Raw genomic sequence first — 13,271 nt, 5'->3', positions numbered from 1 at the left:
AGGGTTACTGTTGTCTAGTGGTGATAAAGGGTTACTGTTGTCTAGTGGTGATAAAGGGTTACTGTTGTCTAGTGGTGATAAAGGGTTACTGTTGTCTAGTGGTGATAAAGGGTTACTGTTGTCTAGCAGTGATAAAGGGTTACTGTTGTCTAGTGGTGATAAAGGGTTACTGTTAGCAGGACTGTTGTCTAGTGGTGATAAAGGGTTACTGTTGTCTAGTGGTGATAAAGGGTTACTGTTGTCTAGTGGTGATAAAGGGTTACTGTTGTCTAGTGGTGATAAAAGGGTTACTGTTAGCAGGACTGTTGTCTAGTGGTGATAAAGGGTTACTGTTGTCTAGTGGTGATAAAGGGTTACTGTTGTCTAGTGGTGATAAAGGGTTACTGTTAGCAGGACTGTTGTCTAGTGGTGATAAAGGGTTACTGTTAGCAGGACTGTTGTCTAGTGTTGATAAAGGGTTACTGTTGTCTAGTGGTGATAAATGGTTACTGTTGTCTAGTGGTGATAAAGGGTTACTGTCAGCAGGACTGTTGTCTAGTGGTGATAAAGGGTTACTGTTGTCTAGTGGTGATAAAGGGTTACTGTTGTCTAGTGGTGATAAAGGGTTACTGTTGTCTAGTGGTGATAAAGGTTTACTGTTGTCTAGTGGTGATAAAGGGTTACTGTTGTCTAGTGGTGATAAAGGGTTACTGTTGTCTAGTGGTGATAAAGGGTTACTGTTAGCAGGACTGTTGTCTAGTGGTGGTAAAGGGTTACTGTTGTCTAGTGGTGATAAAGGGCTACTGTTGTCTAGTGGTGATAAAGGGTTACTGTTGTCTAGTGGTGATAAAGGGTTACTGTTGTCTAGTGGTGATAAAGGGTTACTGTTGTCTAGTGGTGATAAAGGGTTACTGTTGTCTAGTGGTGATAAACGGTTACTGTTGTCTAGTGGTGATAAAGGGTTACTGTTGTCTAGTGGTGATAAAGGGTTACTGTTGTCTAGTGGTGATAAAGGGCTACTGTTGTCTAGTGGTGATACAGGGTTACTGTTAGCAGGACTGTTGTCTAGTGGTGATAAAGGGTTACTGTTAGCAGGACTGTTGTCTAGTGGTGATAAAGGGTTACTGTCAGCAGGACTGTTGTCTAGTTGTGATAAGGGTTACTGTTGTCTAGTGGTGATAAAGGGTTACTGTCAGCAGGACTGTTGTCTAGTGGTGATAAAGGGTTACTGTTAGCAGGACTGTTGTCTAGTGGTGATAAAGGGTTACTGTTGTCTAGTGGTGATAAAGGGTTACTGTTGTCTAGTGGTGATAAAGGGTTACTGTTGTCTAGTGGTGATAAAGGCTTACTGTTGTCTAGTGGTGATAAAGGGTTACTGTTGTCTAGTGGTGATAAAGGGTTACTGTTAGCAGGACTGTTGTCTAGTGGTGATAAAGGGTTACTGTTGTCTAGTGGTGATAAAGGGTTACTGTTGTCTAGTGGTGATAAAGGGTTACTGTTAGCAGGACTGTTGTCTAGTGGTGATAAAGGGTTACTGTTGTCTAGTGGTGATAAAGGGTTACTGTTGTCTAGTGGTGATAAAGGGTTACTGTTGTCTAGTGGTGATACAGGGTTACTGTTGTCTAGTGGTGATACAGGGTTACTGTTGTCTAGTGGTGATAAAGGGTTACTGTTAGCAGGACTGTTGTCTAGTGGTGATAAAGGGTTACTGTTGTCTAGTGGTGATAAAGGGCTACTGTTAGCAGGACTGTTGTCTAGTGGTGATAAAGGGTTACTGTTGTCTAGTGGTCATAAAGGGTTACTGTCAGCAGGACTGTTGTCTAGTGGTGATAAAGGGTTACTGTTGTCTAGTGGTGATAAAGGGTTACTGTTGTCTAGTGGTGATAAAGGGTTACTGTTGTCTAGCAGTGATAAAGGGTTACTGTCAGCAGGACTGTTGTCTAGTGGTGATAAAGGGTTACTGTCAGCAGGACTGTTGTCTAGTGGTGATAAAGGGTTACTGTTGTCTAGTGGTGATAAAGGGCTACTGTTGTCTAGTGGTGATAAAGGGTTACTGTTGTCTAGTGGTGATAAAGAGTTACTGTTAGCAGGACTGTTGTCTAGTGGTGATAAAGGGCTACTGTTGTCTAGTGGTGATAAAGGGTTACTGTTGTCTAGTGGTGATAAAGGGTTACTGTTGTCTAGTGGTGATAAAGGGTTACTGTTGTCTAGTGGTGATAAAGGGTTACTGTCAGCAGGACTGTTGTCTAGTGGTGATAAAGGGTTACTGTTAGCAGGACTGTTGTCTAGTGGTGATAAAGGGTTACTGTCAGCAGGACTGTTGTCTAGTGGTGATAAGAGTTACTGTTGTCTAGTGGTGATAAAGGGTTACTGTCAGCAGGACTGTTGTCTAGTGGTGATAAAGGGTTACTGTTAGCAGGACTGTTGTCTAGTGGTGATAAAGGGTTACTGTTGTCTAGTGGTGATAAAGGGTTACTGTTGTCTAGTGGTGATAAAGGGTTACTGTTGTCTAGTGGTGATAAAGGCTTACTGTTGTCTAGTGGTGATAAAGGGTTACTGTTGTCTAGTGGTGATAAAGGGTTACTGTTAGCAGGACTGTTGTCTAGTGGTGATAAAGGGTTACTGTTGTCTAGTGGTGATAAAGGGTTACTGTTGTCTAGTGGTGATAAAGGGTTACTGTTAGCAGGACTGTTGTCTAGTGGTGATAAAGGGTTACTGTTGTCTAGTGGTGATAAAGGGTTACTGTTGTCTAGTGGTGATAAAGGGTTACTGTTGTCTAGTGGTGATACAGGGTTACTGTTGTCTAGTGGTGATACAGGGTTACTGTTGTCTAGTGGTGATAAAGGGTTACTGTTAGCAGGACTGTTGTCTAGTGGTGATAAAGGGTTACTGTTGTCTAGTGGTGATAAAGGGCTACTGTTAGCAGGACTGTTGTCTAGTGGTGATAAAGGGTTACTGTTGTCTAGTGGTGATAAAGGGTTACTGTCAGCAGGACTGTTGTCTAGTGGTGATAAAGGGTTACTGTTGTCTAGTGGTGATAAAGGGTTACTGTTGTCTAGTGGTGATAAAGGGTTACTGTTGTCTATCAGTGATAAAGGGTTACTGTCAGCAGGACTGTTGTCTAGTGGTGATAAAGGGTTACTGTCAGCAGGACTGTTGTCTAGTGGTGATAAAGGGTTACTGTTGTCTAGTGGTGATAAAGGGCTACTGTTGTCTAGTGGTGATAAAGGGTTACTGTTGTCTAGTGGTGATAAAGAGTTACTGTTAGCAGGACTGTTGTCTAGTGGTGATAAAGGGCTACTGTTGTCTAGTGGTGATAAAGGGTTACTGTTGTCTAGTGGTGATAAAGGGTTACTGTTGTCTAGTGGTGATAAAGGGTTACTGTCAGCAGGACTGTTGTCTAGTGGTGATAAAGGGTTACTGTCAGCAGGACTGTTGTCTAGTGGTGATAAAGGGTTACTGTCAGCAGGACTGTTGTCTAGTGGTGATAAAGGGTTACTGTTAGCAGGACTGTTGTCTAGTGGTGATAAAGGGTTACTGTTGTCTAGTGGTGATAAAGGGTTACTGTTGTCCAGTGGTCATAAAGGGTTACTGTTGTCTAGTGGTGATAAAGGCTTACTGTTGTCTAGTGGTGATAAAGGGTTACTGTTGTCTAGTGGTGATAAAGGGTTACTGTTAGCAGGACTGATGTCTAGTGGTGATAAAGGGTTACTGTTGTCTAGTGTTGACAAAGGGTTACTGTTGTCTAGTGGTGATAAAGGGTTACTGTTAGCAGGACTGTTGTCTAGTGGTGATAAAGGGTTACTGTTGTCTAGTGGTGATAAAGGGTTACTGTTGTCTAGTGGTGATAAAGGGTTACTGTTGTCTAGTGGTGATAAAGGGTTACTGTTGTCTAGTGGTGATATAGGGTTACTGTTGTCTAGTGGTGATACAGGGTTACTGTTGTCTAGTGGTGATAAAGGGTTACTGTTAGCAGGACTGTTGTCTAGTGGTGATAAAGGGTTACTGTTGTCTAGTGGTGATAAAGGGCTACTGTTAGCAGGACTGTTGTCTAGTGGTGATAAAGGGTTACTGTCAGCAGGACTGTTGTCTAGTGGTGATAAAGGGTTACTGTTGTCTAGTGGTGATAAAGGGTTACTGTTGTCTAGTGGTGATAAAGGGCTACTGTTGTCTAGCAGTGATAAAGGGTTACTGTTGTCTAGTGGTGATAAAGGGTTACTGTCAGCAGGACTGTTGTCTAGTGGTGATAAAGGGCTACTGTTGTCTAGTGGTGATAAAGGGTTACTGTTGTCTAGTGGTGATAAAGGGTTACTGTTGTCTAGTGGTGATAAAGGTTTACTGTTGTCTAGTGGTGATAAAGGGTTACTGTTGTCTAGTGGTGATAAAGGGTTACTGTTAGCAGGACTGATGTCTAGTGGTGATAAAGGGTTACTGTTGTCTAGTGGTGATAAAGGGTTACTGTTGTCTAGTGGTGATAAAGGGTTACTGTTAGCAGGACTGTTCTCTAGTGGTGATAAAGGGTTACTGTTGTCTAGTGGTGATAAAGGGTTACTGTTGTCTAGTGGTGATAAAGGGTTACTGTTGTCTAGTGGTGATAAAGGGTTACTGTTGTCTAGTGGTGATATAGGGTTACTGTTGTCTAGTGGTGATACAGGGTTACTGTTGTCTAGTGGTGATAAAGGGTTACTGTTAGCAGGACTGATGTCTAGTGGTGATAAAGGGTTACTGTTGTCTAGTGGTGATAAAGGGTTACTGTTGTCTAGTGGTGATAAAGGGTTACTGTTAGCAGGACTGTTCTCTAGTGGTGATAAAGGGTTACTGTTGTCTAGTGGTGATAAAGGGTTACTGTTGTCTAGTGGTGATAAAGGGTTACTGTTGTCTAGTGGTGATAAAGGGTTACTGTTGTCTAGTGGTGATATAGGGTTACTGTTGTCTAGTGGTGATACAGGGTTACTGTTGTCTAGTGGTGATAAAGGGTTACTGTTAGCAGGACTGTTGTCTAGTGGTGATAAAGGGTTACTGTTGTCTAGTGGTGATAAAGGGCTACTGTTAGCAGGACTGTTGTCTAGTGGTGATAAAGGGTTACTGTCAGCAGGACTGTTGTCTAGTGGTGATAAAGGGTTACTGTTGTCTAGTGGTGATAAAGGGTTACTGTTGTCTAGTGGTGATAAAGGCTTACTGTTGTCTAGCAGTGATAAAGGGTTACTGTTGTCTAGTGGTGATAAAGGGTTACTGTCAGCAGGACTGTTGTCTAGTGGTGATAAAGGGCTACTGTTGTCTAGTGGTGATAAAGGGTTACTGTTGTCTAGTGGTGATAAAGGGTTACTGTTGTCTAGTGGTGATAAAGGGTTACTGTCAGCAGGACTGTTGTCTAGTGGTGATAAAGGGTTACTGTTGTCTAGTGGTGATAAAGGGTTACTGTTGTCTAGTGGTGATAAAGGGTTACTGTCAGCAGGACTGTTGTCTAGTGGTGATAAAGGGTTACTGTTGTCTAGTGGTTATAAAGGGTTACTGTTGTCTAGTGGTGATAAAGGGTTACTGTCAGCAGGACTGTTGTCTAGTGGTGATAAAGGGCTACTGTTGTCTAGTGGTGATAAAGGGTTACTGTTGTCTAGTGGTGATAAAGGGTTACTGTTGTCTAGTGGTGATAAAGGTTTACTGTTGTCTAGTGGTGATAAAGGGTTACTGTTGTCTAGTGGTGATAAAGGGTTACTGTTAGCAGGACTGATGTCTAGTGGTGATAAAGGGTTACTGTTGTCTAGTGGTGATAAAGGGTTACTGTTGTCTAGTGGTGATAAAGGGTTACTGTTAGCAGGACTGTTCTCTAGTGGTGATAAAGGGTTACTGTTGTCTAGTGGTGATAAAGGGTTACTGTTGTCTAGTGGTGATAAAGGGTTACTGTTGTCTAGTGGTGATAAAGGGTTACTGTTAGCAGGACTGTTCTCTAGTGGTGATAAAGGGTTACTGTTGTCTAGTGGTGATAAAGGGTTACTGTTGTCTAGTGGTGATAAAGGGTTACTGTTGTCTAGTGGTGATAAAGGGTTACTGTTGTCTAGTGGTGATATAGGGTTACTGTTGTCTAGTGGTGATACAGGGTTACTGTTGTCTAGTGGTGATAAAGGGTTACTGTTAGCAGGACTGATGTCTAGTGGTGATAAAGGGTTACTGTTGTCTAGTGGTGATAAAGGGTTACTGTTGTCTAGTGGTGATAAAGGGTTACTGTTAGCAGGACTGTTCTCTAGTGGTGATAAAGGGTTACTGTTGTCTAGTGGTGATAAAGGGTTACTGTTGTCTAGTGGTGATAAAGGGTTACTGTTGTCTAGTGGTGATAAAGGGTTACTGTTGTCTAGTGGTGATATAGGGTTACTGTTGTCTAGTGGTGATACAGGGTTACTGTTGTCTAGTGGTGATAAAGGGTTACTGTTAGCAGGACTGTTGTCTAGTGGTGATAAAGGGTTACTGTTGTCTAGTGGTGATAAAGGGCTACTGTTAGCAGGACTGTTGTCTAGTGGTGATAAAGGGTTACTGTCAGCAGGACTGTTGTCTAGTGGTGATAAAGGGTTACTGTTGTCTAGTGGTGATAAAGGGTTACTGTTGTCTAGTGGTGATAAAGGCTTACTGTTGTCTAGCAGTGATAAAGGGTTACTGTTGTCTAGTGGTGATAAAGGGTTACTGTCAGCAGGACTGTTGTCTAGTGGTGATAAAGGGCTACTGTTGTCTAGTGGTGATAAAGGGTTACTGTTGTCTAGTGGTGATAAAGGGTTACTGTTGTCTAGTGGTGATAAAGGGTTACTGTCAGCAGGACTGTTGTCTAGTGGTGATAAAGGGTTACTGTTGTCTAGTGGTGATAAAGGGTTACTGTTGTCTAGTGGTGATAAAGGGTTACTGTCAGCAGGACTGTTGTCTAGTGGTGATAAAGGGTTACTGTTGTCTAGTGGTTATAAAGGGTTACTGTTGTCTAGTGGTAATAAAGGGTTACTGTTGTCTAGTGGTGATAAAGGGTTACTGTTAGCAGACCGAAAAAATAAACTGGACACAAAGGCAACAGTCAAGAGTTTAAATGGAAAGTCATCAACACTGTTTGGGGTCAACACTGTTAGTCGTCACCATCGTTAACATTTCACAAAGCTAACAACCCCATTAGCCAACAAAAATGCTAGACTTCAACACTGATAGATGTCAATTCTATTAGTAGTCCTCTCCGTCTGTAGTCCACTCTGTCAGCAGTCCACTCTGTCAGCAGTCCACTCTGTCAGCAGTCCACTCTGTCAGTAGTCCACTCCGTCAGCAGTCCACTCCGTCCGTCAGCAGTCCACTCTGTCAGCAGTCCATTCTGTCAGCAGTCCACTCCGTCAGTAGTCCACTCCGTCAGCAGTCCACTCTGTCAGTAGTCCACTCAGTCAGCAGTCCACTCCGTCAGCAGTCCACTCTGTCAGCAGTCCACTCCGTCAGCAGTCCACTCCGTCAGCAGTCCACTCCGTCAGCAGTCCACTCTGTCAGCAGTCCACTCCGTCAGCAGTCCACTCCGTCAGCAGTCCACTCTGTCAGCAGTCCAATCTGTCAGCAGTCCACTCCGTCAGTAATCCACTCCGTCAGCAGTCCACACCGTCAGCAGTCCACTCTGTCAGCAGTCCACTCCGTCAGTAGTCCACTCCGTCAGTAGTCCACTCCGTCAGCAGTCCACTCTGTCAGCAGTCCACTCTGTCAGCAGTCCACTCTGTCAGCAGTCCACTCTGTCAGCAGTCCACTCCGTCCACCCCGTCAGCAGTCCACTCTGTCAGTAGTCCACTCCGTCAGCAGTCCACTCTGTCAGCAGTCCACTCTGTCAGTAGTCCACTCCGTCAGTAGTCGACTCCGTCAGCAGTCCACTATGTCAGCAGTCCACTCCGTCAGTAGTCCACTCCGTCAGCAGTCCACTCCGTCCACCCCGTCAGCAGTCCACCCCGTCAGCAGTCCACTCTGTCAGCAGTCCACTCCGTCAGCAGTCAACTCTGTTAGCAGTCCACTCCGTCCACCCCATCAGCAGTCCACCCCGTCAGCAGTCCACTCTGTCAGTAGTCCACTCTGTCAGCAGTCAACTCTGTCAGCAGTCCACTCTGTCAGCAGTCCACTTTGTCAGCAGTCCACTCTGTCAGCAGTCCACTCCGTCAGCAGTCCACTCCGTCAGCAGTCAACTCTGTCAGCAGTCCACTCCGTCCACCCCGTCAGCAGTCCACTCCGTCCACCCCGTCAGCAGTCCACTCTTTCAGTAGTCCACTCCGTCAGCAGTGCACTCCGTCAGCAGTCCACTCTGTCAGTAGTCCACTCTGTCAGCAGTCCACCCCGTCAGCAGTCAACTCTGTCAGTGGTCCACTCTGTCAGCAGTCCACCCCGTCAGTAGTCCACTCCGTCAGTAGTCCACTCCGTCAGTAGTCTACTCTGTCAGCAGTCCACCCCGTCAGTAGTCCACTCCGTCAGCAGTCTACTCCGTCAGCAGTCCACTCCGTCAGCAGTCCACTCCGTCAGCAGTCTACTCCGTCAGCAGTCCACTCCGTCAGCAGTCCACTCCGTCAGCAGTCCACTCCGTCAGCAGTTCACTCCGTCAGTAGTCCACTCCGTCAGTAGTCCACTCTGTCAGTAGTCCACTCCGTCAGCAGTCCACTCCGTCAGCAGTCCACTCCGTCAGCAGTCCACTCCGTCAGCAGTCTACTCCGTCAGCGGTCTACTCTGTCAGTGGTCCACTCTGTCAGCAGTCCACCCCGTCAGCAGTCCACTCCGTCAGCAGTCCACTCCGTCAGCAGTCCACTCCGTCAGCAGTCCACTCCGTCAGCAGTCCACTCTGTCAGCAGTCCACTCCGTCAGCGGTCCACTCTGTCAGTGGTCCACTCTGTCAGCAGTCCACCCCGTCAGTAGTCCACTCCGTCAGCAGTCCACCCCGTCAGTAGTCTACTCCGTCAGCAGTCCACTCCGTCAGCAGTCCACTCCGTCAGCAGTCCACTCCGTCAGCAGTCCACTCCGTCAGCAGTCCACTCCGTCAGCAGTCTACTCCGTCAGCCGTCCACTCCGTCAGCAGTCCACTCCGTCAGCAGTCTACTCTGTCAGCAGTCCACTCTGTCAGCAGTCCACTCTGTCAGCAGTCCACTCCGTCAGCAGTCCACTCCGTCAGTAGTCCACTCTGTCAGTAGTCCACTCCGTCAGCAGTCTACTCCGTCAGCAGTCCACCCCGTCAGCAGTCCACTCCGTCAGCAGTCCACTCCGTCAGTAGTCCACTCTGTCAGCAGTCCACTCCGTCAGCAGTCTACTCCGTCAGCAGTCCACTCCGTCAGCAGTCCACTCCGTCAGCAGTCCACTCCGTCAGCAGTCCACTCTGTCAGCAGTCCACTCCGTCAGCAGTCCACTCCGTCAGCAGTCCACACTGTCAGCAGTCCACACTGTCAGCAGTCCACTCTGTCAGCAGTCCACTCTGTCAGCAGTCCACTCTGTCAGCAGTCCACCCCGTCAGCAGTCCACCCTGTCAGCAGTCCACTCTGTCAGCAGTCCACTCCGTCAGCAGTCCACTCTGTCAGCAGTCCACTCCGTCAGCAGTCTACTCTGTCAGTAGTCTACTCCGTCAGCAGTCCACTCTGTCAGCAGTCCACTCCGTCAGCAGTCCACTCTGTCAGCAGTCCACTCTGTCAGTAGTCTACTCCGTCAGCAGTCCACTCTGTCAGCAGTCCACCCCGTCAGCAGTCCACTCTGTCAGCAGTCTACTCTGTCAGCAGTCCACTCCGTCAGCAGTCCACTCTGTCAGCAGTCCACTCTGTCAGCAGTCCACTCCGTCAGCAGTCCACTCCGTCAGCAGTCCACTCTGTCAGCAGTCTACTCTGTCAGTAGTCTACTCTGTCAGCAGTCCACTCCGTCAGTAGTCCACTCCGTCAGTAGTCCACTCTGTCAGCAGTCCACTCTGTCAGTAGGGTACTCACAGGTGCATTGTGCTGTTTCATCATGGTTTCTGGATGTCCCTCGGCCAACAGTCGGCCATTCCTCATCAGACCCACCTGGAGAGATAGAAAACAGCAGGGTTATTTACAACGGAGTTGAGGAAGGAGGATGTGAGGAATCAAGGAAAGATTAAGAAAGAGCCTTAGTCATGAATGTTCCTGTAGGACAGATCTTAGTGTGACAGGAGAGATATCTGCTCATGGTATAATTACATCACTAACGTCAGGTGGTGAAGGCTCAGGCCCAGTCATCATGTCACCTATGTCCTTGTCCTTGTTGGTTTTCTCTCTCTGTGAACACTGGAGCCTTGTAGCTACTGATAGAGGGGCCTGATTCAGTAGTTGGAATCAATAGTTGGAATCATATCCAATATTGTGAAAAAGTCACCACATTGGGTGATACATAACTTTCTCACTGTAAACTGAATAAAGAAATGATTAAAATAGTGGCTAGAGAGTAGCTATCCTCTATCAATCTCCCATCCCCTTCCAGTTGTATATCTCCCTTAAATGTGTCTTTCCTGTTAAACTGTCTGTTTTTCCAAATCACCTTTCACCTCATTTATGAAGAAGTTGTCTGTTGATTGTCTTAGCTGGAGATGACCTTGTAGCTGGAGATGACCTTGTTTCTCAGCTCTCTGAACAGATTTCTGTCCACATGTTTTTAGTGATTTCTTCCTTTCTATTAGACCCTGATTTTACCACAGTCTGTCATCTAACCAAGGTAGGGTATTCTTTCTCTTACATGTTATTGTCTTAGTATAGTTTTATTTTTAAGTTAATGAGCGTCGTTGTTACCTCACAAGTATTTCAATTGAAACTCTGTTTTGTAAGCTTTCTTGCAATCACGGTTAAATTACGATCTGATCTCAGTTATCAATAGTTTGATTATTCTCTCCGGGTTATTAGAAAGTATTAGGTCTAATTAGGTATTTGTTGATGTTGTTATCTGCATTGGGCCATTGACAAACTGATGACCAACAAGGTGTTTATAATGAAGCCATGAGTTCTTATGGATGAATATAACACAGAGGTAGAACTGTAGAGTAGAACACAGAGGTAGAACTGTAGAGTAGAACACAGAGGTAGAACTGTAGACTAGAACACAGAGGTAGAACTGTAGAGTAGAACACAGAGGTAGAACTGTAGAGTAGAACACAGTGGTAGAACTGTAGACTAGAACACAGAGGTAGTACTGTAGACTAGAACACAGAGGTAGTACTGTAGACTAGAACACAGAGGTAGAACTGTAGAGTAGAACACAGAGGTAGAACTGTAGAGTAGAACACAGAGGTAGAACTGTAGACTAGAACACAGAGGTAGTACTGTAGACTAGAACACAGAGGTAGAACTGTAGAGTAGAACACAGAGGTAGAACTGTAGAGTAGAACACAGAAGTAGAACTGGAGAGTAGAACACACTGTGGTGATAGATTGTGCCCTAAATCAGGTCTGAATACATTACACAGGTGGTACAAGGACCCCCTGTCCCAAATGGCACCCTATTCCCTATATAGTGCACTACTTTTAACCTGAGCCCTATGGGTCCTGGTAGAAAGTAGTGCACTATAATAATAATAATAATGATATGGTGCCATTTGGAACATAGAGAGTCTTATCAGTGTGTTTCCATCAGATCTGTGTTGAGTGTGAGAAGCTAAATGCAGAATACAGTACTATGCACTTCACACTACTTTCACTTCTGCCTTAGTGGTTCTGCAGGACAATGGAACTGGCTACAATAGAGAAGTGAGAACTGATCCATCTCTCTGGATAACAACATCTGCTAAATTACTCAGATGTAAATGTCTGTCTCGTGATAATAGGTCAGAGGGAATACAGTAGGCAGAAGTTGTCTAAATGTCTGTCTCGTGATAATAGGGCAGATGGAATTCAGTAGGCAGAAGTTGTCTAAATGTCTGTCTTGTAGGTCAGAGGGAATACAGTAGGCAGAAGTTGTCTAAATGTCTGTCTCGTGGTAATAGGTCAGAGGGGATGGAATACAGTAGGCAGAAGTTGTCTAAATGTCTGTCTCGTGGTAATAGGTCAGAGGGAATACAGTAGGCAGAAGTTGTCTAAATGTCTGTCTCGTGGTAATAGGTCAGAGGGAATACAGTAGGCAGAAGTTGTCTAAATATCTGTCTCGTGGTAATAGGTTAGAGGGAATGGAATACAGTAGGCAGAAGTTGTCTAAATGTCTGTCTCGTGGTAATAGGTCAGAGGGAATACAGTAGGCAGAAGTTGTCTAAATATCTGTCTCGTGGTAATAGGTCAGAGGGAATACAGTAGGCAGAAGTTGTCTAAATATCTGTCTCGTGGTAATAGGTCAGAGGGAATACAGTAGGCAGAAGTTGTCTAAATGTCTGTCTCGTGGTAATAGGTCAGAGGGGATGGAGAGTACAGTAGGCAGAAGTTGTCTAAATATCTGTCTCGTGGTAATAGGTCAGAGGGGATGGAATACAGTAGGCAGAAGTTGTCTAAATATCTGTCTCGTGGTAATAGGTTAGAGGGAATGGAATACAGTAGGCAGAAGTTGTCTAAATGTCTGTCTCGTGGTAATAGGTCAGAGGGAATACAGTAGGCAGAAGTTGTCTAAATATCTGTCTCGTGGTAATAGGTCAGAGGGAATACAGTAGGCAGAAGATGTCTAAATGTCTGTCTCGTGGTAATAGGTCAGAGGGAATACAGTAGGCAGAAGTTGTCTAAATATCTGTCTCGTGGTAATAGGTTAGAGGGAATGGAATACAGTAGGCAGAAGTTGTCTAAATGTCTGTCTTGTGGTAATAGGTCAGAGGGAATACAGTAGGCAGAAGTTGTCTAAATATCTGTCTCGTGGTAATAGGTCAGAGGGAATACAGTAGGCAGAAGTTGTCTAAATATCTGTCTCGTGGTAATAGGTCAGAGGGAATACAGTAGGCAGAAGTTGTCTAAATGTCTGTCTCGTGGTAATAGGTCAGAGGGGATGGAGAGTACAGTAGGCAGAAGTTGTCTAAATATCTGTCTCGTGGTAATAGGTCAGAGGGGATGGAATACAGTAGGCAGAAGTTGTCTAAATATCTGTCTCGTGGTAATAGGTTAGAGGGAATGGAATACAGTAGGCAGAAGTTGTCTAAATGTCTGTCTCGTGGTAATAGGTCAGAGGGAATACAGTAGGCAGAAGTTGTCTAAATATCTGTCTCGTGGTAATAGGTCCGAGGGGATGGAATACAGTAGGCAGAAGTTGTCTAAATATCTGTCTCGTGGTAATAGGTCAGAGGGAATACAGTAGGCAGAAGTTGTCTAAATATCTGTCTCGTGGTAATAGGTCAGAGGGGATGGAATACAGTAGGCAGAA

General features: G+C 45.4%; 1 protein-coding gene across 4 annotated transcripts in view; it reads right to left on the bottom strand.

Annotated features, from left to right (window-relative positions):
* Positions 1 to 13,271, bottom strand: part of LOC118936589 (ABC transporter G family member 20-like) — a 71,022-nt gene that overhangs the window by 37,329 nt on the left and 20,422 nt on the right. For all 4 annotated transcript variants that reach the window (XM_036961003.1, XM_036961007.1, XM_036961006.1 and 1 more), the window contains one exon: positions 9,921 to 9,995. In XM_036961003.1, coding sequence (XP_036816898.1) covers positions 9,921 to 9,995 — 75 coding nt within the window. The remainder of the gene's footprint in view (positions 1 to 9,920; positions 9,996 to 13,271) is intronic.

This window comes from Oncorhynchus mykiss, chromosome 23 (genome assembly GCF_013265735.2).
Source record: "Oncorhynchus mykiss isolate Arlee chromosome 23, USDA_OmykA_1.1, whole genome shotgun sequence".
Classification (NCBI taxonomy): domain Eukaryota; kingdom Metazoa; phylum Chordata; class Actinopteri; order Salmoniformes; family Salmonidae; genus Oncorhynchus; species Oncorhynchus mykiss.
The sequence above is the reverse complement of the archived record's forward strand: the minus strand, read 5'-3'. Positions and strand labels throughout refer to the sequence as shown.